General features: G+C 37.4%; 1 protein-coding gene across 1 annotated transcript; it reads left to right on the top strand.

The window, feature by feature from the left end:
* Positions 1–149: 149 nt before the first annotated feature.
* Positions 150–21936, top strand: pigl (phosphatidylinositol glycan anchor biosynthesis, class L). Its single transcript, XM_084414953.1, is given in 8 exon segments — positions 150–183; positions 186–533; positions 715–814; positions 12524–12614; positions 15576–15643; positions 18319–18350; positions 19870–20003; positions 21169–21936. Coding segments are annotated over 8 exon segments (921 nt in total). The 5' UTR covers positions 150–164; the 3' UTR covers positions 21298–21936.
* Positions 21937–21950: the final 14 nt, after the last annotated feature.

Here is a 21950-nt window from a genome sequence, read left to right as displayed (position 1 = left end):
AAATATAATTTAATCAATTCTGTCGTGCAGTTGTGCTTTTTTCTGACTTCAAAATTATATTAGGTGTATATAAGTTGGAAACAAATAATATCCTACAATAACCCAGTGCTTTTTGTTCAAACAATCCGATCTGCAGGTCTATAGGAACCATTAGTCAGGAAACGATGTTCTACACGGACTCTTTCATGGCATGGTCGAGATGTTTGTTTTCGTTTCCATCATATTTGTCTTAGTGGCTTACACTGTTTCTATAAAGTTTGTGTATTACAGATTTAGCCAGTTATGGCCACACTTACGAAATAAAATATCCACCCCTTCATACACCTTTGGAAACGCACACTTTTGTCCAACACAAAAGAGGTCCGGCGCGCTCTTACGAAACTCAGAGGATGGCAAGCAGCGCGTGACAGCAAACGAGACTCGAGCTCTTTTAGTCACTGCACATCCAGATGACGAATGCATGTTCTTTGCACCTACAATCTTAAAACTTGTTGAATCACAAGCATCCGTTTATTTGTTATGTTTGTCAACAGGTAGGTTTACTATTCTGTAAATAAATGATAACCATAACCTGAATCATTTTTCAGTTTTTTAATGTAATTTGCATAAATACTATACTCTATGATTAGATAAAGAAATCTGGACTTCTGCTGAAATATTTGCCATGCTTGTGTGATGTAAAAGAGACACATCAAATGTTTCTGCAATCCTCAGGCAATTACAACAATCAAGGACTCCAACGCAAACGGGAACTGCTTGACAGCTGTGCAGTGCTGGGAATTCCATCCAACCATGTCACTGTCATAGAAGACAAGTAAGGGATTACACACACAGGTTACACAATTTTCATTTAAAGTAATTGTTCACCCCAAAATGTAAAATCTGTCATCATTTGCTCACTCTCAAGTTGATCCAAACCTGTATGACTTGTGGTCATAATATAATATAAACATAACATCTTAAATCATCTGAATAACTTCTTGAATGGAAATCTAAAAGACTGCATTGGATTTACATAATTTAATGATTTTTGTTTTCCTGTGATGGCAAAGCTGAATTTGCATAAATCATGTGAATATGATAATTTGGTGCTCAAGAAACATTTCTTATTATTATCAATTTTGGGTAAGTATTTTTATTTAAAGAAATTAATAGTTTTATTCAGCAAGGTTGCATTATATTAATCAAAAGTGAGCGTGAAGACATTTATAATGCTACAAAAGATAGCATTGTAAATGCAAATAAATTCTGTTCTTTTGAACTAAGAATCCTGGAAAAATTATCACCGTTTACACAATATTAAGCAGCAAAAACAGTTTTCAACAATAAAATACACATATATGCATATGTGTGTATATACATTTCTTTCGTGACATTCTGTAGAACAATATAAAATCATTTTGAAAACATATAACAAGATGTCTCTCTACAATTACTGTTAAATTAATTAATTGATTAGAACTTGACTCGAGCACAGTTGCGTTTACATGAATGCTAAGGCATATATGGCAGATTTTCTTGGACTATGCAGTTTCTTCTTATGAATGAATGCACATGATTAAGTCCTCACTTGATGAGTAAGATGCACAGACCTGCCAACCCTGATCTTCAACATAACTCCATAAAGATAATAAAGACTGTGTCAATCAATCAGCTCCCAACCCTGACAATAAGCCCTAGTCTACTCTTGGTGGGGGTGTTTTATTCATGCTATGAAAATAAACATTTAGTTCCAGTATGGCCATCCCCCTGAGGCTTCAGCCGCAGTGAGCAAACCCATTAAAGGGGTCATCGGATGCAAAATTCACTTTTATATGATTTTTTTGGCATTTCCATATAAATCTGTCTTTGCAGTGTGTGGACACAACCACCATACAATGAAAAAAATCCTCAATAAGTCTAAACACTCTCAATAATTAGGCAGTTTGGATTTTCTGAGCACTATGATGTCATAATGCTCATGCTCCACCCACGACCACTGACGGACTGTCCCGTATTAGCATATTTCTGCCATCAGCCATTCGACACCCCCCATGGAAGACTGGGGTGGGGTGAGCAGTTGCTCATTATCATTTAAAGAGACATGTACCGAAACAGGTCGCTGTGAACAGAGCTGTTTTTGAGGAGGTAAAAGGGTGTTGTTTTACATAACCACTGAGGAATTTTAACCAAAGTATATTACAAACTTTATATGAACACCCTAAAGAATCATACCAACTTGTGGAAAATGGGCATCCGATGACCCCTTTAAAGGTACAATATGTAAGATTTTTGTAATAAAATATCCAAAAATCACTTGCACAGTGTGATGTACTTACTGCAGTTGTGTACTTACAATATCCCAAAAGTTACCAAAGATTTTTAATTTCAGAGAAATTCCAATTTTAAATAATGGCTCGTCCCTGGTCATTGTCGCCTGTCAATGACGTAATATCTGCGTTATCCCTGGTTTCAGCTCGTACTGCCATAGTAACCATGGTGACAGACGTGGACAACTGCGTAACGTCTAGCGGCACGCTCACGCTGTTGTTGTTTCGTTCAAATATTATGGACCATGGCAAGCAGTCTTTGGGACAAAAGGAGACCTAAAACGAGGATCAATATCGGCGTGGCGTTTTCGAGAGCTTCACGTCCGTGACTAACTTCGACTTGACAGAGATGCTGCTCCTGCATGTACTTTATTAGACAGGGGAGCAAATGTACATAAAACGAATAAATGTTATATAGCTCAACATGATGAAATGTTAGAATATGATCAGTATGTTATTCTAATGTTGATCTAGCTTACTGTTAGTCTCATATAGCCAACAAACTAACACATAGAATAACATTATAACTTTCAACACACTCATGCAGTTTAGTGTAATAGTGTAGACCAAGTGAAACAGCGTTGCGTTACCTCACAAGTTGAATTCGTCAAATAAACTGACCTGTGTGAGTAGTAATTCAGCACTTGCGGGTAGTTCGGTAGAATGCAATGTCCTTATTCCTTTATATCCGCGGGATTCGCGTGTGGCGCTGATATCTGTCTCTCATTAGCAATCACGCCCTGCTTCACACCACAGTCATGTTAAAAAACATCAATGTATTCATTCATCCATAAACATTATTAGATCCATCAGCATGACGACAAGTTCCATAATTCTGCTTATGCGTCATCAACCTACATCTTTGTTATTGTAAGAGGTTAGCGACCCCTAGCAGCGAAAAAAATGACGTATTGTAGCTTTAAGGGTGTCTGGGTCAGGCCCCTCCTCTTCTCCCCTGGCTGCCCTGTGAGCAAAGAGTGGCTGGGCTACAAATTAAACCCTTCCATTCTTGTTACAACAGAGGCACAGACAGCTCGAAATGATGTATGGGAGCTTGATCTGTCACCGACATAAACAACCAGGCCGGGAGACTAAAAGAGGGCAGTCCTTAACCCCCCTGAGAACTCTATGATGACACGGCCTAAAAAAAAAGAGTACACGGGGCATGATTTCTAAAATAGTCATTGTGATCCCACAATTACCAATATCACTCACATCTGTGTGGTACGGTTGAATTTTCAGTGTTTTCCTGAATCATCAGCTGTTTTTCTCAAATATTAACTATATTTCAGATTTCCAAAATACAGGCAGGCCAAATAAGATTTCTTCCTACCCACATTTTCCGTCACTGCTTAGCTGTGCCAGAGTCTGGCTGAAGTACATGTAACCAACAGTAGGAGACACGTATCAGTAATATTTACACCATTGAAAACACATAAAATATTTTTTTTTATTATTAAATAAAAATAAATGCTGTTCTTTTTAACTTTAGAGATCACTTATACATGATTATAAAATGTTGTCTCTTCAGAGCATACTGCTACTGCTAGGATATTTTAGTTTTGAAGCATTTTTAGTCATTTCTTTAAAGTAAACTTAACACTTTTTATTCCCAAAGACCCTAAATCCACAGTTGGAAAAATGTAGTTAGGAATCCTTCAGCATTTCAGATAACACTTTGTCACAGTGTGCTTGGATTTCAGCTTGCAGCTGATTTGGAAAAAAAAAAGAAGATATTTGACAAAGAAGGTCTTAGCTTAGTCAGGTTTATGCTTAAAATGTAAAAAAGTCACAAGTTGACTTTGAATGGCAAAGGGAAAACCAGTTTTATTGTATTACTGCATTAAATAAACCTGTCTAAAGATTTTTGGAATTCTTTGAAAACAACACTTAATATCTTGTTTCTCAGATAAATGTATTTTTAGGCATTTTACTGAAACAAGACAACAATACTGAGTTAAAATAGATTTTTTGCAGTGTGGAACCCTTGGTTCATCCCAGTCAATGGGTTTGGAAATGAGTAATTGCTTTTTGTTAAAAATAATTAAAATGTTGGACAGGCTGGATGACAATAAAATTCAGACAGCTTGTACTCTATTGTCGTTAGCTAGTCCAGTTCCTCTGGAAATAATTGCAAGTCTCTTGCTGAAAAATCATATGAAGGCATTTTAGATAAATAATATAAAAAAAACAATTCAAAAACTTTGCTCGAATGGGATTTTGTTAAATGACATAAACCAGAGTTTTCCTGTCCACCCAGAGAATGGCAGGCAAAAATGATGTATGTGTCACAAATTCAAGTTCTCCCAAAAGAATTTGCATAGTCATGGTAATATGTTTTCCAGGCTGTTTTCCAAGTGCAATGACCCACCCTGCCTGCAGTTCTTCCCTGCATGTGTTCGTGCGCTCTATGCTTCCTTCTTGGCATTGGTGTTTTCGTGCTTAAATTCTGCAGATCCCCAGAGGTCCAAAACACCATCGCATGGCTGAAACTTCTCCACATTTAGAGTTTGTTGGTTTCTTGGAAGGATGGAAAAACTAAAGCAGAATGGACCCTCTAGCTGTCCCAAATGTAACAAGACATTTCCTGGTGTGTTGGATGATCAGATACGCCCTTGTTTTGACTGCTTTGGACACAGATGTCACATTTACCTCCATTTGGGTCATTTAGATCACTGTGTGTGTGTGTGTGGTACACACTCTTTGTGTAAGTGTGGGGTCAGTGAGCAGTCGTCTTGTTTTAGACCGCTCTAGTGAGGGTACGTGGAATCCGGGTGTGTTCTGAGAAGCCTGGGAGTGTTGTGTGTGTGTGTGTTGACTAGGTCATAAGTATCATGTAAACTCAGATACCCACCTGGACCTTTCATAATAAGCTGGCACAACGCCCAGTCCGCCTGTATCTCTCTCTCTCTCTCTCTCTCTCTCTCTCTCTCTCTCTCTCTCTCTCTCTCTCTCTCTCTCTCTCTCTCTCTCTCTCTCTCTCCCGCCTGTATCTCTCTCTCTCTCTCGCTCACCCTATCTTTATTTTTTAACCTAATGTACACACAGCATAAACTTTGTTCCATTCTGACTCATTTTTTCCTCGTTCACTTTATCCACCGTATCTCAGTCTTTACCCGGGAGCTGACACTGTAATCTTTATGATCCTTTCCTCTAGTCATTCACAAGCACGTACACAAACAAACAAGGCTTAAATCTCACCCCGCATTTGTCAAAAACCCAGTTTGTGAGTGACTAAAAGTAAGCTTTGGTACAGCATAGATCACTTCACTCTCAAATACTCTAATCAATGTCATCCTGATCTTTTTTTTTAATCTAATATGTTACAGATTTCACTGGAGCATAGATAACTGACGACTGCAGTGAACTGATAACACATAAATCTGAAAGATGAGCTTCTGGGTCTTTCGGTTGCATAGCATGACCTCAGCAAACCGTGATAATCTCTGGCTTTCATGTGCACGTTTAAGCTTTTGCGTGTGTGTGTCAGTGTCAGCGTCCTGGCAGGGTCATCTGGGATCTGAGCTGGTTCAGGAAAGGTCGCTGTCTAGTGATCAGGGATTGGTGTGCATGCAATGATCCTATTCATACCCTGTAGTCAGCAGCAACTGTTGTCGTACTCAGAGTTCTGAACGCACACACACACACACACTCAACTGAGTAGATAAAGGTTACATGAGTGCACATAGTTAGAGTGACAAAGTCTTGTGGACTTTAGTCTCAGACATCCACAGACTGCTCACTCACGTACATTGGATGCAAAACTGGTAAGAACTGGTTGAAGTCAGCAATTGCTATCTGACTGACTGGCTGGCGGCTAGCCTGCTACATAATATCCTGGCATCAGGGTCCCCTCTCAATATTTAGACTTTATTTAAACTACAGGGAGGCACAATATACCTGGACTAAATCTGTAAATAGTGATTATATATACATATATATATATATATATATATATATATATAATCATTTAAATGAATAATACTTTCTCTTTTTTTCTACATCAAAGAATCCTGAAAATAAGTATCAGGGTTTCCACAAAAATATTTGGCAGCACAACGGTTCAACATTGATAATAACAAGACATGTTTCTTGAGCATTAAATCAGCATATTAGAATGATTTCTGAAGGGTCATGTTACACTGAAGTAATGATGCTGAAAATTCACCTTTAACATCAATGGAATAAATTACTTTTTTAAACATAGTGTATGTTTATTATATATATAAACATAAGTGTATTTTGTTAATATAATTTGTTGTTTTTTTATGGCTGCTACACACGCCAAAAAAGTTGGGACAGAGGCAAAATAAAAGTGAAAAGCTCATATAATATCCAAGGTCTTTTTTTTTTTTTTTTTTAAGCAGTCCCTGATAAATTGGGGAATTGGTAATAGGTGAGGGTCTTGTGATTGGGTGTAAAATGAGCTTTTCTGTCTTTGCAAGCAAAGATGGGTCATGGCTCATCACTTCATGCCAAATATCATGAGAGAATTGTCAAACAATTCAAAAATCACATTTCTAATGCAAGATTGCAAAGAATGTAGGTCTTTCAATATCTACCATACATAATATTGTGAGAAGATTCAGGGAATCCAGAGAAATCTCAGTACATGTAGGGCAATGGCAAGGAAACCTCTGTCTCTCAGCCGTCTCTCCTTCTAAAGCCTTTCTTCAAATCTCCCTCTTGCTCAGCTCACTCTCTCTCCTTTCCCATCATGAGTGGACAGTGGACACCCCTACTGCTGATTGGCTACAAGTTTGTTGTGGTGCTCTGTCCTATCCAGTTTCAGCTGCTTTTTTCAAAAATTGCTTACTGCACCTTTCAGCATCATAACATTGCTTTGACAGTTTTAGTTTTAGTCGGTTATTTTAGACAAAAATAGTATTGATTTTTTTTAGTATGAGCTTATCGATAACAGCTAGAATTGTAATTAGTGCATTCCTACCCTGAACATGTGAGTAAACCAACAGGTTGAATGCTTTACATGTTGGTCAGACAGCCTCTTCCTGTTTAAGTTGGTGGTTTTCAGTCAGAATTATCTGCAGAGTGGATCAGACTTTATACCAGCTTTTAATGTGGCCTCATGAACTTGTGATTATCATCTCTAATTATATTATTTGTGTAGACTTGTTTGCTGACAATTAAAAGTTGTCTTTCTGACTCATTGAATTGTTATGTGAGTGTGCGTGATATCCATTTCATTTTACACTCTGATTGTAAAGTTCTGTTGTATCTTACTTTGTTGTATCTTACCGTCTCAGAGTGTGTGTCCTCATGGGCTCTGAATGAGTCGTGTGACCCTCTTCTCAGAGTTGCTTTGCTCTCTCTGGTGCACAGCTGCATTGACCGCCTACACTCTGACCGAGGCAATGCATCATGGGAGTGCTTTTGTGATAAGAGCACATCTGAACACGCTCCACTGAACTTGTACTTAGTCGACCCCCACGCTCTTTTTCTCTCTCTTTTTCTGTATTATTCATTGAGGCAGACATCTGTCTGAACACAGACCACACAGTCCACCTGCCTGGCAGGGTGACATCAGGTTGAGAGCCTGTCCTCTGTTTACTTCCTTTTACAGGTCTCTCTCTGTGTCTCTGTCATGCGTTGAGAGCTTTCAGTGGGTGTTAGGTTAGTTTTTGTAAGATTATCCTGCATGTTTTCCTTGAACTAAGCCAGATATACATACAGTTTCTCAGAGAAAAGAGCTCTTGCATTCCCATAGTGGCTGTCTGAGAATTTATAAAGGAACCTATAATCTTAAGGTTGGACTGTTTTCACAGCAAATATATTTTCTCATTTAATTCCAAATAAAGTGTTATAATTATTTATTATATGTAATAAAAAATACTACTATCAATATAATATGTATGGAAACCCATTTCTGTTAAATAAGAAAAAAATGATTCTTTGGTAAGTCATAATTGCAAGTTAAAAAGTAGAATATAAACAAATTGGAAATTATGTCAGGAATAATTGAACTCTCAACAGTGTTTGGCAGCAGCGTCTCTACTAGTAGCAAAGCTATAAGTTTAACTGCTTCAAAAACAGAAACGTTACCACCTTGCTACTGAGAATTGTCATTTAGCTTTTCAGTATGAAACTATTTTATCAAAAAAGTCGATCACCAGGCAGCGCTAACAACAAATTTCTGTGCACATGTAGCCTATGCTTCTGTCTGTGTGTGACTTTTTGTCATCATTTCGACTTTTTATGTCATAATTATGACTGTCTCGTAATTATGATAAAAATGTAAGAAATACAGCTTTTTATGTAAAAATTTGGACTTTTCTCAATGTTCTCTGTATTATATTTTGAAAGCTGCAGGGCTGTTTAGTGCCAAGTATTTGAGAGTGTAATTTTATTTTAATAGGTGTTCTAAATTTGGCTGAAAAAGGCTGTTTGGCTGCTCCTGAACATCTAAATGAATGAAGAATGCAGCTTGAGCTTTCCAGTTTGCTGCACTGCAGAGCTACTGACTGATAAAAGTGCTCCTTATACTCCATAAATCTGCACAAACATAACTGCAAACCTTAACCCATTTCAGTCAGATATTTTCCATGCTGAAAGGGTTAACTGTCGTTCAGCAGTCAGCTTTTCCCAGCATGCACCGGGGCCTTGTAGGAAAGGCGGCCCTGGCCCCATGTGACCAGACAAAACAAACGCTGCCAGTCTCCCCACCCCCCTCCCCCACCCTCTCTGCTCTCTCTCTCACACACACACACACACACATACACACACCGCCTCCTCAGTAGGCTAAAGTTCATCTGCTGCATTCAGATGCCTGCAAGCAATTGCACATGCGGATGAGTGAGTGAGCGAGCGAGAGAGAGAAGGAAGGGAGGGAGAAGGGAGGTTACTATGGGGCATTTGACACTGTTGCTATAGCGAGGCCAACACTGCATTGATCCATTCTGAAAAAGGTCAGGTAGATCATGGTTTTCTCTTTTTTTTTTTTTTTTTTTTCATTATCATTCTCTCTTTCTGTGCCTTGTTCTTGGTTCTAGAAGATTAAAGGTGTAAGCTTTGAAACTTTCTTCCCTTAAAAGGGCAGTGAAGTAAAATGCCTCAAAGCCTGAACACTCAAGTTGTTGTTGACTTTGGAAAGAATGTTTGTGTGTGTGCTACAATTATTAAAGCAACAGTTCACCCACAAATCTGTCATAATTTACTCATCCTCATGCCACACTGGACGTTGAATGTGAAGTTTTGAAGAGTATCCTGGCTTTACATAATAAAAAAAGTGAAAGGGGGCGAGGTTGTCAAGCTCCAAAATGCCAAAACACCATAAAAGTATCTTGAAAGTGGCCCATGTGCTATAATATATTCCCTGTCTTTTGAGGTCAAATGCGATAGCTTTGTTTTAAAAGCAGACGTGATTTTTTTTGTCCAAGTGACTTGACTTGGGAAAAAATGATCACATTATCAAGACTGGTTTATTTGTCACTCAAAGCAATTGTATGACTTCAGAAGACTTCTAAAGCTTCGACCACTTTATGATACTTTTATGATGTTTTTCTGTCATTTTGGAGCATACCTAGTTCTCATGCGCTTTCATTATATGTAAAAGAGCAGCCAAGATATTCTTCACAAATTCACCTTCAGCATTATACATGAGAAAGTCATATCGGTTTGTAACTGCATCACTGCCAAAAACGTTTTTTTGCTGAACATTCTAATAAAATGTAAGTCAATGCCAATGGGGGTTTCTAAACTAAAATGTATTCAAAGTTCTAAACTTTAACTAAATGTTTAGATTTCATTAAATGTAAAAAGAAAAAAATAGAAAGAATATCATATATATTGGTCAAACTAAAATTGTATTAAGAGGTTTAGTGCACTGAAAAATTGGTGTAGACACAAATTTCACAAACAATTTCAAAGAACCCACAAGTAACACATTGATTAAACATGAATTTTTGATATTGAAAAACTGAAATACTGGAGTACATTTACAAATTACAAAATACAAATTTCGAAAAATCATTAGTGTTTATATGTTATACGCTAATATCAAGCTGCCTTACAAGCTAATAATTATACTTTTGCTTCAGCTTTGCTGCAGAATGAATCATAAGACATCAAATTCATAATATTTGGATAAAATCAATTGTTTTATTTTTTGTGATAAGTAGGTAGAAAGATGTCTTAGCATTCATACCTCTTTTTCAAGTCAAGTCCCATCTCTTACATTATCGTATGAGTCTTTGTACATTAGATCTGGCTGTGCTCTCTTTTGTCTTATCCTAACTGCTACTGCCCAATTTCCAAGTCACCCCATTTTCTAGCATATCACCTCGCACCCACCCCACCTCTGATAGGGTATCCTTCAGAGCTGACCTTGTGACCCTGACCAGCATTTGATTTGTGTGCAGATCCATCACAAAAAAACTGAAACAACTGTCAAGCCCCATTGTCAAGAGAGGGAGGTTGCCTCAATTCAACTGGCTCTGTTTCTCTCTCTCTCTTTATCTGTTCTCTCTCTCTCTCTCACTCTGACTTTCACCCCCCCCCTTCTCGTCTTACCCCCTGACCTTGAGCTGGGATTTTGCTGCCGGCTGTCTTTAACACATTCAGTGCCAACTGGTACGTGCTGCCAACCCGGCCCTCTCAGCCAATCACAGTCCACTTTGCCCTGCCATATCCAAAATCTGGCCATTGAATCATTGTAGATACAGAGTCCTCCAGTGAATTTGTTTGCCTTCCTGCCTGCCAGAATTCAATTATAAACTTTTTCAGCTCTGAAAATGTTTCTCTGGCTATGTTTTAAAAGTCTTATCTTATATTTATATAATAACTACTTTTATTGCCACTTTTCTCCTAAATCATATACCATCTAATGCACTGCATTATTGGATTGACATTTCCAGTCTCTATATCTAATGCTGCCTTAGAATTTTGCACACACAAAAAAGTTGTCTTAGACAGACCTTTTGGAACAACCTTCACATCTCAAGCACACCTACGACGACTTAAAATAATGTCTAGGTAGGCAGCTCGCTATGTTTTGGAGCTTCTGTCTCTTAATCCAGATCCCTACACTCTTGCTTACTCAACTGTTCTTTATCTTTCTTTTTGCTGTTCTAATATTTGATGTTTGATAAAAGTGTCTAGGAGTAAAACAGCAAGAAAACAAAACAACATGCACTTAAGTGATTGTCCGCAGTGGGCAGAGCTTCTTCTGACCCCAATACATTACACAGCAGCTATGTGGGGTGTTCAAGTGAAAGTTGTGTGTGAGAGAAAGAGAACAAAAAGAAAGAGAGAGATTAATGCATGGCCCTTGTTTTCCCTGAGTTGTAGTTACAGATGAATGAGAGGGAAAAGCCCGGGTGACCTTTGATCCCAGACTTCAGAGAGGACTGTGGGATGCATTCATGCTGAGCGGTAGTGAGACTGTGGCAGTAAATCAGATAGAGAGACTCTCGCTCGCCACTGTAGCCCTCGGGCCAAAACCTGCCCTTCCAGGACCTCGCTGTTTTGTTGCAGCTGTGTGTGTGTTGGCACGTAGAGGCTTTTTGCTCAGTCCAAATCAAACTTACAAAAAGAACATGGACAGTACAGTATATACAAACCTCTTCCATCATTTGTGTCTTTAGTATTGAATATAATGCCACTCATTAGTTGTGCTTGCTAAGTCAAGAGTCACTATTACCATTGCTCAGACTTAAACTTTGGTGTGTAATTTGTCCTGCACCATCTGTGCCACAGACGGCATATTTATAAGTATGGATGATACCCTTATAATGATGTGGCATATTGGAGAGAGGTGTTTAATTACTTATCTAATCACTCTAACATAAAATTTTCTCCCAGACGATAAAAAAACACATTGATAGAAGGACCTATGAAAGCCTGTTTAAAAAAAAAAAAGGTAATTATGACTTTGTCCCAATTTGACTTTATTTTGATGCATTGCGACTTTATATCTCTGACTTTATTTTTTATTTCTTACTTTATCGCAGAATTTTTTTTATTTTTTTATTTTGTGGCACTAATGGGCTTCCATCATTCCACTCCTTTCAACCATATATCAACTCACTTTGAACCACTCTGAACAGCTTAACAACCATACAGCAACGTACATGCAACCACTCACAAGAAAGCCATTTTACACTCAAAATCAGAATCTAGGTGCCTACATTCTATGTCTCATTTTAAAAATATGTGAATTCTCCATATGACACTCTCCTTCTCTCCTCTTGTTCATGCAGAGAGCTTCCAGATGACCCTGCGGTCCAGTGGAGCACTGCACTGGTCTCCTCTCTGATCCTCAAACACACCCAAAACTACGGCATCAGTCTGGTAGGAAACTTCCATACATCCAGGTCCACCTCATCCAGAAGACTGGAGTTTATTTGTATGACCTAAACTTACAGAAATTCCCCTAGAACACATCGGCAGGTTGGGAGAGCTCTCGGAGCAGTTTGACATGACAGTGGTACAGTCGTGAAGTTGAGACCAGTGATAGGCCTTTTAAATTTATGAAAGAGTTGAGTGCACTAAAAAAGTTCCCAAAAAAGAGGAAACAAGTGTGTGCTTTTTTGCAGAATGTTCCCAAAGGATATCTAAAATGTTTGTTTCGGACATTATTAATAATGTATTGAGATGAACCGGCACTTGGATAGACACAAAAGAGGCTGATGATAAGGGAACACAAGGTTGCAGATGAACTTTAGGACAAACCAAAAGATAAATATATGATAAATAAACATACAATAATCAGCAAGAGAGATGGGAAATTAGCGTTCCACTGGCTCTGACAGAATCTGTCATATATGGTATGTAGACCTCTCCATATAATAGTGTTGAAATAATTACTTCATCATAAAACACTGATCCTAGACTGGATGGAGGCTTTAAATGGTCATGTGACAAGTCAGGTCTCAGGGGGCAGGTCTCTTTTCAGAGATTCCAGTTTTTTACTGTGCTTATCTGATAGCTTAAGTCTAACTCATGAGGTTGCTTTGAGTCTAAGACCATATCAGCTAGATTAATTCACTCAGACAAGCTTTTCATTGCCCCCCTGTATTTAGCCCTAATTACACATGCTGTAATATCCTATAATACCACTGAAGCAGACACGTGGTTCCCCAGGGTCACTGCTGGCAAGCCAACGCAGATAGCTATCAGCCTGCTCTAAGGACTTCCAGAAAAGATCCCCAAAAAAATTGAAATCAAGATTAGAACAAACATTTTTCCCTCTTTTTCCTCCTCTCTTTTTCTCACGTGTACAGTTTAATGTTTTCTTTGTCCCTCACTCTCCCTCTCTCTCAGCCCGCATGCCATGAAATTCCCAAAGAAAGCCAAGCACGGAGGACTTGCATAAACAAGCCAGAAAACAAAGCAATGTCCTTGCAACCTGACTTGGTTTACCTCCATCGCCTAACATCCATAAGTGTACATGCAAGGAGCAGCCGGTATCCTTCCTACCAGACTGCCAACTGCAGCAACAGTCCAGTCTGACTTTAAACCGCACACTCACTCACTAATACAGGCTGCTGAATCCAGTGGATCAGCACACGGTTCCGCTGCACCCTTAATTTCATGTTTGATTTAAGTCGAAGAGGCTGTGGGGATGGAAATACTGATGTTGAACTATAACATTACACTCCAATTTGATTTTGGCTTTCAAACGTGTGGGAAAAGAGTGGTGGCCATCTTGTGCTCTTTACCGCTCTCTCACAAGGAGCAGAGGATTGTGGGTAGGGCACTATTACACAAATAGACTCATCTGGTTTAATCAGATGTGCATTACTGTTGTGCGTACCAGGATCCTTACGCTTTACATAATATGCGTGTACAGTGTGCAAACATGGTTATGTTTTGTTCTTCTTGCAGGCAAATATCAGTATGTTAAAGTTCAATTTTTTTTAAGGTTGTGTAAATTCTTTCATCAAGTTGAAACCATACCAGTCCGATTTTTGTTTATGTGAAGTTACTAACAGACCTAGATAATCCAGCATGTACACATATTAATAAGACTGCAATTGGCTCTTACCCTTACTGTTGTGCACATGCTTTGAAAGACATAGATGACGTACGACAGCTGTTTAATACTTAGAAATACTTAGTTGTACACTGTGGGCAGATAGACAATTAGAAAAATTGTAGCTGGACTATAACCACGCGTGTATAAACATATTTATTCTGTCCTCTCTGCTGTTTACAGCATTTAGAGTTTCTCTGTCTCACTCATGCCGATAGTCTCTTCTGAAAGCTGACTCACTCGCCTCATTGTGTTTGGCAACATTCTACATACCTGCCTCAATCTATTATTTTGTCAACCATATATTCCTCCACCCTTGGAGCTTGAGCTATGTGCAGCGGCCGCTTGGAAAGCACCCATTACCAAAGACAGAATCCCTCGCCTGGTGACACAGCAGACGATGCACAGATAGAAGCCTTTCCACACAGTTCTGGCAACAACTCCCACCAAGTCCACTGCTGAGTCTTCAAATTACTGCTTTTCTTTGGCTTGCGTTTCATCTTATTTTCAAGTTCTTTTCTTTTGCTTTTGCTTTTTTTAATCACCTTGTGTTCACCTTTTCACCCTGTTCTTCAGTGAGAAGAAAGAATGCAGATGGAAAATGTTATTACTGATCTTAAAATATTAAAACTATATTAGATTTGTTCATGTTTTTGAGAGAAGGCTGCATTTATTTGAACAAAAATATAGTGAAAACAGCAATAATGTGAAATTTAAAATAAAGTGTTTTCTATTTGAATACATTTTAAAATGCAATTTATTCCAGTGATGGCAAAGCTAAATTTTCAGCATCATTACTCCAGTCTTCAGTCACATGATCCTGCAGAAATCATGCTGATTTGCTGCTCAAGAAACATTTATTATTATCAATTATGTTGAAAACAGTTGCTAAATATTTTTGAGTAATTCTTTGATGAGTAGAAAGTTTAAAAGAGCACTTTTGTAACATTATAAATCTCTTTACTGTCACTTTTGATCAATTTAATGCGTCCTTGCTGAATAAAAGTATTAATTTCTTAAAAAAGTTAAATACTGTAGGTTCAAGTAATGTTCATTGTTAGTTCACGATACCTTAGTCTACAATAAATGTAAGCATTTTGTATTGTAAAGTTTTATTTTAATTTAAAATACATGTAGGCTACTGTATTTAATGTGAATTCAAGCATATGCGTAATGGCTGTAATTTTGATATCATTATATGTATAATATAACAATAATATATAATGTGGTGTGCGTAACTCATTTATCATTCTCTGATTTATGGTGTGTTTCTGCAGGTGCTGACATTTGATGGCAGAGGTGTGAGTGGACATGCCAATCATATTGCCATCTACAAGACCCTCAGGTACCCTTTGCGCTGATTTCATAATGCAAGATTTAACTCCACAACAACAGGATGTTAGCGGTTACTCAAAGTAGATTTGTATAAGTTAAAAAAATAAATAGTTGTACATTGTAGTTCATTTCTAAAAAAGAATGACTTTTTTTAAAGCAACAGTAACAATAGCTTAGTCAAGAATAGAGACTTTCTGAAGTCAGGCCAGCTTTTTGATGTTTCTTGTTATAATTACGGAAAGGAAACAGCCTAATGTTGCTTATTTAACATTACCTGAATTATTCCAAGTGGGTCCAGATGAAATTGGAAAGAGCTTCATTTTTGCTAAATTGATGCACTGTTTACAGTAGATTTGATATTGCCCACATACCCTGCTGAACAGACCTGTATCTTAGCTAGCTTAATCAGCAAGATGTCTTTAGTCAGCCAGCTTTACCATCTAGATTTTGCATGTGAACAGTTTGGCTGCGTTAACCCACAACATAGACTATAACCAATCCAGATAAACCAGCCAGAAATGTACACTGGTCTAAAAACTGGCCTTGCAGTAAAGTGGTGTGAAGATATTTAATGACTCTGTGACATACACTTCTCTCTGATTTGGCGCAATGCAGTACAGTGCAGTTTAATGCAAAGTCAAACAGACATACATACAGTTATTTCATATTTTACTTGTTGGGGTAAGTAAGATTAACAAAAAAGAAAGAAATTAATACTTTTATTCAGAAAGGGTTAATTAAATTGATCAAAAGTGACAGTAAACACTTTTATAATGTTACAAAGGATTTCGATTTCAAGTAAATTCTGTTCTTTTGAACTATCTATTAAAAGAATCCTGAAAATAATGTTATGATTTCGCACAAAACTGTTTTCAGCACATCTGTTTTCAACACTGATGATAATAATGAGAAATATTTCTTGAGCACCAAATCGAAGGAATATGTGATGCTGAAAATTCAGCTTTGCCAACACAAGAATTAAATGACATTTTAAAATATATTGAAATAGTTTTTTTTATTGTAATAATATTTCACAATGTTGTATTACTGTATAATATTTACTCAACTGCATCTAGGCAAGGCAAGTTTATTTATATAGCACATTTCATACACAGCAATGGTAATTCAAAGCGCTTTACATAGAAAAGGAATTAAAATAATCATAAAATAATCACAACATATGCATAAGAAATATGCATATCTGGCGATCATACCATCACTACACAAATAAAAGCTCACATTACACACATTCCAGCAGAGCAGCAAAATACTGAATCAGTTCAGAAAGAACGAAAAAACAGATCCTCTGTCTCGGATCAGACAGCTTGTTGTTCAAGCTGCAACAATGCACTGCAGGACTTTGCAGGATTAGGATTCATACAGTATTTGAAGGTATCAGGCAATGACTTACATGAAGGCTCGCAGTAAAACAGTCAGAACAAACCGCATTTTGGTATTGAGCAATGTTTGGTTATAAGAAACGGAGCCAATCTTCTCGGACATCTGTCTCTTCTGTGCTGTTGTAGATGAGTTTATTTTGTGTGCGTGTACATGTTTTTCTATCCCGGTGGGGACTTCACCCTGAATGCACACTGACTCATGGGGACTCGTGTCACAGTGAAGGGAACAAGCTTATAAATCATACAGAATATTTTTTTTTTGAAAATGTAAAAATGCAGAAAGTTGTGTGATGGGTGGGTTTAGGGGTAGGGTTTGTGTAAGGGAATACACAGTATAAAAATCATTACGTCTATGGAGAGTCCCCACAAAGATAGTGAACCAGACAAGTGTATGTGTCTGAGAGAGAGAGGGAGGGAGGAAGCAGTGGTGAAGTTGGCGCTGGGACTTGGTCGTCGTGGGCTGAGCTCCGGGGCCAACACAGGTGCTGTGACTGGGAGAGCCAGGCCATGACAGGCAGTTCCAAGAACTGCATATGGATTTAGAGCTCACTCTAATCTGAGAAAAACCCAGACCTCAGGAAGTGTGTGTGTCCTTAAGACAAACACACACACACAGTGTAATAGGAGAGAAAGAGAGAGGCACTTCCGAAGACTGCAGACAAATAAATCAGAGTTATCATCAGTATTAGTATATTGGTTTATTGACCAAGTTACACGTATGTAGAATATGTGATATACGATATAGGTGTGCTGAGTGAAGAGTGCATTTGTAATGGCAGAACAAACAAAAAATATGAGAAAATACATTTATTCTAGTTAACTTATCCTGTGCATAATACAAATTACCAGGAAGACACCCAAAGTGGTGCTAGGAAGCACACAGTGATTAGCAAATTAATTTCATTTAGTTTTGGAATAATATTTATTGTCAAAAGTACTATACTTTCGTTATATCCTCTTGCTATTGTTATATCTCATTTTTTTTTGTTTAATTGTTACCTGGATACACTAAATAAAAATAATTTTCTTAATGAGCATCTTATTTTAAAAATAAATAAGAAGAAACTGATTTGCAAATTGACTACAGAACCCCAGAGAACAAAATAAAATGCTTAAAGAGAAAGACATTTATTCACGTTTCAAAATTAAGCAAGTCTGCTTATCAGGTTAATTTAAGTTTTAAGAAAACAAAAATGCTCTTAAGAATGTTTTTGGAGTGTATGTGCGTTTCAGTTTGGTGTGTTACATTAATCATATTTTTTCTCTTTCATGTCTTTGGCAACAGTCATCTGGCTTCTGCTGGACGACTACCTGAAGGTAAGTCTTATTACATTACGTTCAAAAATATATTTAGCATAATATTATTCATCATTTTGTAGAGTAAGACTTGACAGTTTAAATCTTGCCCTTGTTGGTAGTGCTGTGAATGTTTTCTAGGCAAAGTACGCCACCTACTGGTACACTGTATTAAGTGCACTCTGGAAAACATTTCCAGTATACTTATATAAACAGTTTCCCAGGAGCACCATTGAGCTAGACCAACTCTTTCTTACACCTAAGCGGAGAAATTACTGAGATCATTGTTCTGCTGTGTCTACATTGTGTCAGTAAGCACAGAACAATCGGGAGAAAAGACATCTGATTGATTAGTGCAAAATTGGTGCAAATGAAATGATCAGTTCACGACTCAGACCAGTAGGGGTCGATATGCTGTCACATGAAGATGTCTTCTGGTTTCAGTAGGCTAGTGATTAAAATATTTTCAAAGGGTTACATATCAGTGGCCATATGATTTTATGTAATTTTTTTTAATAAACTGACACGCGCTTTATTATATTTAACTTAAATTTCTCAGTGTATGTCCACTCATACTGAGGACAGGTTAGTCCTGTTAATCCGGTGTTTCCCATCTGTTTCTGGATAAATCGTATTTTACGTCACAGATCCTCAGTGAACCTCTAGGCCCCAGTGTTTCTTTAATCAGACAGATCTTCTTTCTGATAACCCTGTCATTAACTCTCAGTACTAGGAGGTTTATCTGTGACCGCATCAAGAAGCTTGTTCGTGCCCTTTATGCACTACCATTCAAAAGTTTAGGGTATGTAAGAATTTTTTAATTATCTTATGTTCAAAGGGTTATTTGATCAAAATGCAGTAAGACTGTAAGAGTAATATTAAATAGCTGTGTTCTATGTTAATATATTTTAAAATGTAATTTATTCCTGTGATGGCAAATCTGAATTTTCAGCAAAATTACTCCAGTCTTCGGTGTCACATGATCGTTCAGAAATCATTCTAATATGCTGATTTGCTGCTTAAGAAACATGTCTTATTATTATCAATGTTTAAACAGTCGTGCTGCTTTAAAAAAAAACTAGATTCTAGAAAGTTCAAAAGAGCTGCAGTTTTAGAAATAGCAATGTGTAACATTTAAATCACTTTTGATCCATTTAATGGATCCTTTGTGAATAAAAGTATTAATTTCTTCATAAAACAAGATTTTACTGACCTCAAACTTTTGAACAGTATTGTATATAGGTGAGTCCTTACCAAATATATATATTTTTTTTAAAGAAACAAATTGGTGCAGGTTTTTTTTCTGTTATGGATACACCTCTTTTTTCACTTAGTCTATTACAGTATATGTATTCGATAAAAAATAATCAGCATGTAGACAACACCATTGAAACAGCTTATTGTGACTACAATCTCTTTGAAATGATTGATTAAATCCTCTTCATATAATAATAATCAACTGTAAAAGCTTTAGAAAAGTCCAACAGGTGTGGAAACCCAGTACTAAGCTTAACTTTTTTTAATCCATCTGTTCCTACAGGCTGTCAGATCTTCTCTCTTCACTCCATCAGCATCCTCAGAAAGTATCTATCAGTCTTAGAGCTGCCGGTCAGCTGGCTCCTCCCCTCTGATTTCTGCTGTCTCATTGGACAGGAGGAGTATAAACGTGCCAAGGTGTGTCACGAGTCAGTGTTCAAACAAAAAGCTTAAGCTCTGATTAGACCCGATGAAACGTTACGAGTGTCTCACGTGTTTCTCAGCTTCTACAGTACAGCTGCCTTCAGATGTACAGTGCTTAGCATAAGTGAACACACCCATGTTACAGTTGACTAAAAAGAGGAATAAAAAATTCTTTTGAAAATTGATCTTAATGTCTTAATTAAAAAAATGAGGGAAAATCCAACCTTTAAGGACACCAATTTTCTTTGTGAATGATTAATGTATCGTAAATAAATAAATGTTCTTCCTTAAAATATAGGGTGCATAAAATATCGCCAGGACACCCCTATGTTAAATTCCCATTATTTTTAAAGGCCAGTTATTTCATGGATCCAGGATACTATGCATCCTGATAAAGTTCCCTTGGCCTTTGGAATTAAAATAGCCCCACATCATCACATACCCTTCACCATACCTAGAGATTGGCATGGGGTACCTTCCATAAGATCATCTCTCACTGCAAATCAAACCAGCTATTAGGCTAACTGAAATAAAACCATGCCAGTCTCTAGGTATGGTGAAGGGTATGTGATGATGGTTTCCTGGTGTCCTGTTACATTGGTGTCCTGACTTATGTGTCCTGTATTTTAAGGAAGAACATTTATTTATTTACGATACATTATTAATTCACAAAGAAAATTGGTGTCCTTAAAGGTTGGAGTTTTCCTCGTTTTTTTTATTAAGACATTAAGATCAAGTTTCAAAGTTTCAAAAGATTTTAGTCAACTTTAGCATGGGTGTGTTCACTTATGCTAAGCACTGTATTCCCAGACTGAAGACTGAATAGCAGACTATTAATACAGAACATTCATAGCTGTAAAAAGCTCCTTGTTGCTGATTAACACATTAGTACTTTGAACCTTTACTGTAAGCATGAACTAAGCCTGCCGAGAGGTCTCTGAATGACGCAGTTTCTCTGTCTGAACTGCCTCTACCAGTCTGGCTCCTTACAGTAGCATGTTAAGCCCTCGTGTGTCAGTTTGTGATCTTTGGTCAGGTCATCTACCTGATTTATTATAAGGGCTATAAAAAAAGTAAATCAGTACACAGTAACACAACAAATGTAAGTAATTGCTCTGTGTCGCTGTCTGTTTACTTCTCTCTCCTCTTCGTTCCTCAGAAAGCCATGCTCTGTCATCGCTCTCAGCTGCTGTGGTTCCGCCGGCTCTACATACTGTTCTCACGCTACATGTTCATAAACACGTTCCAGGCCATCGTTGTGGAAACAAAGAATGTGAAAATTTATTAAATTAGATTGTCTTGAACACTGTTCCTGTCCATGTAGGACTAAAGTTATGCACTGCATTTTTTAGTTAAAGGTTAACTTCATGTTTCTTATTTCTATAAATAACCCCATTCCAAATATGCTGTCATTAAAATACTATATAGTGACAGCATATTAAAAAAGGTTCAGCGAACATATTCAACCTGCAGACACTGATGGAGAAATGCTGGTATAATGGACCTATACACACTGTACCCCAAACCATCCAATATTCTGAAAGCCAGTTTTCTGGGAAGATTTAGCCTAGATAAGCACTTTAATAGAGTAGCTGAATCCAAAGAACAGATTGTGCCTTTGTGTGTGCAGGGAATGGAGAAAACTAAATTTGATTCTGTATATTGTTTACATTTGCGTTTACTGCGTTTATTTCACTTAAGTTAAAGCACTGTTCCAAACGGATCAACAAGTACTGTACCAAATTTTGTGATTCAGTATATGGTTTCAAAACTGGCATGTATTTCTGAATTCTTTCCGAGCAAATCTTTAAGTCTAGGAAGTTTATGATGTTCTCTGTTTTGCCTTGAGTTATGAATATATATATATATACATATAACAATGTGGAGTAATGCAACAACTGTTTAAAATAAATTTGATAAAGTGAGAAAAAAACACCATGA

This window comes from Rutilus rutilus (assembly GCF_951802725.1).
Source record: "Rutilus rutilus genome assembly, chromosome: 7".
In the NCBI taxonomy this organism is placed as follows: Eukaryota; Metazoa; Chordata; class Actinopteri; order Cypriniformes; family Leuciscidae; genus Rutilus; species Rutilus rutilus.
Note: the sequence above shows the minus strand (reverse complement) of the source record. Positions and strands in the feature narration are given on the sequence as shown.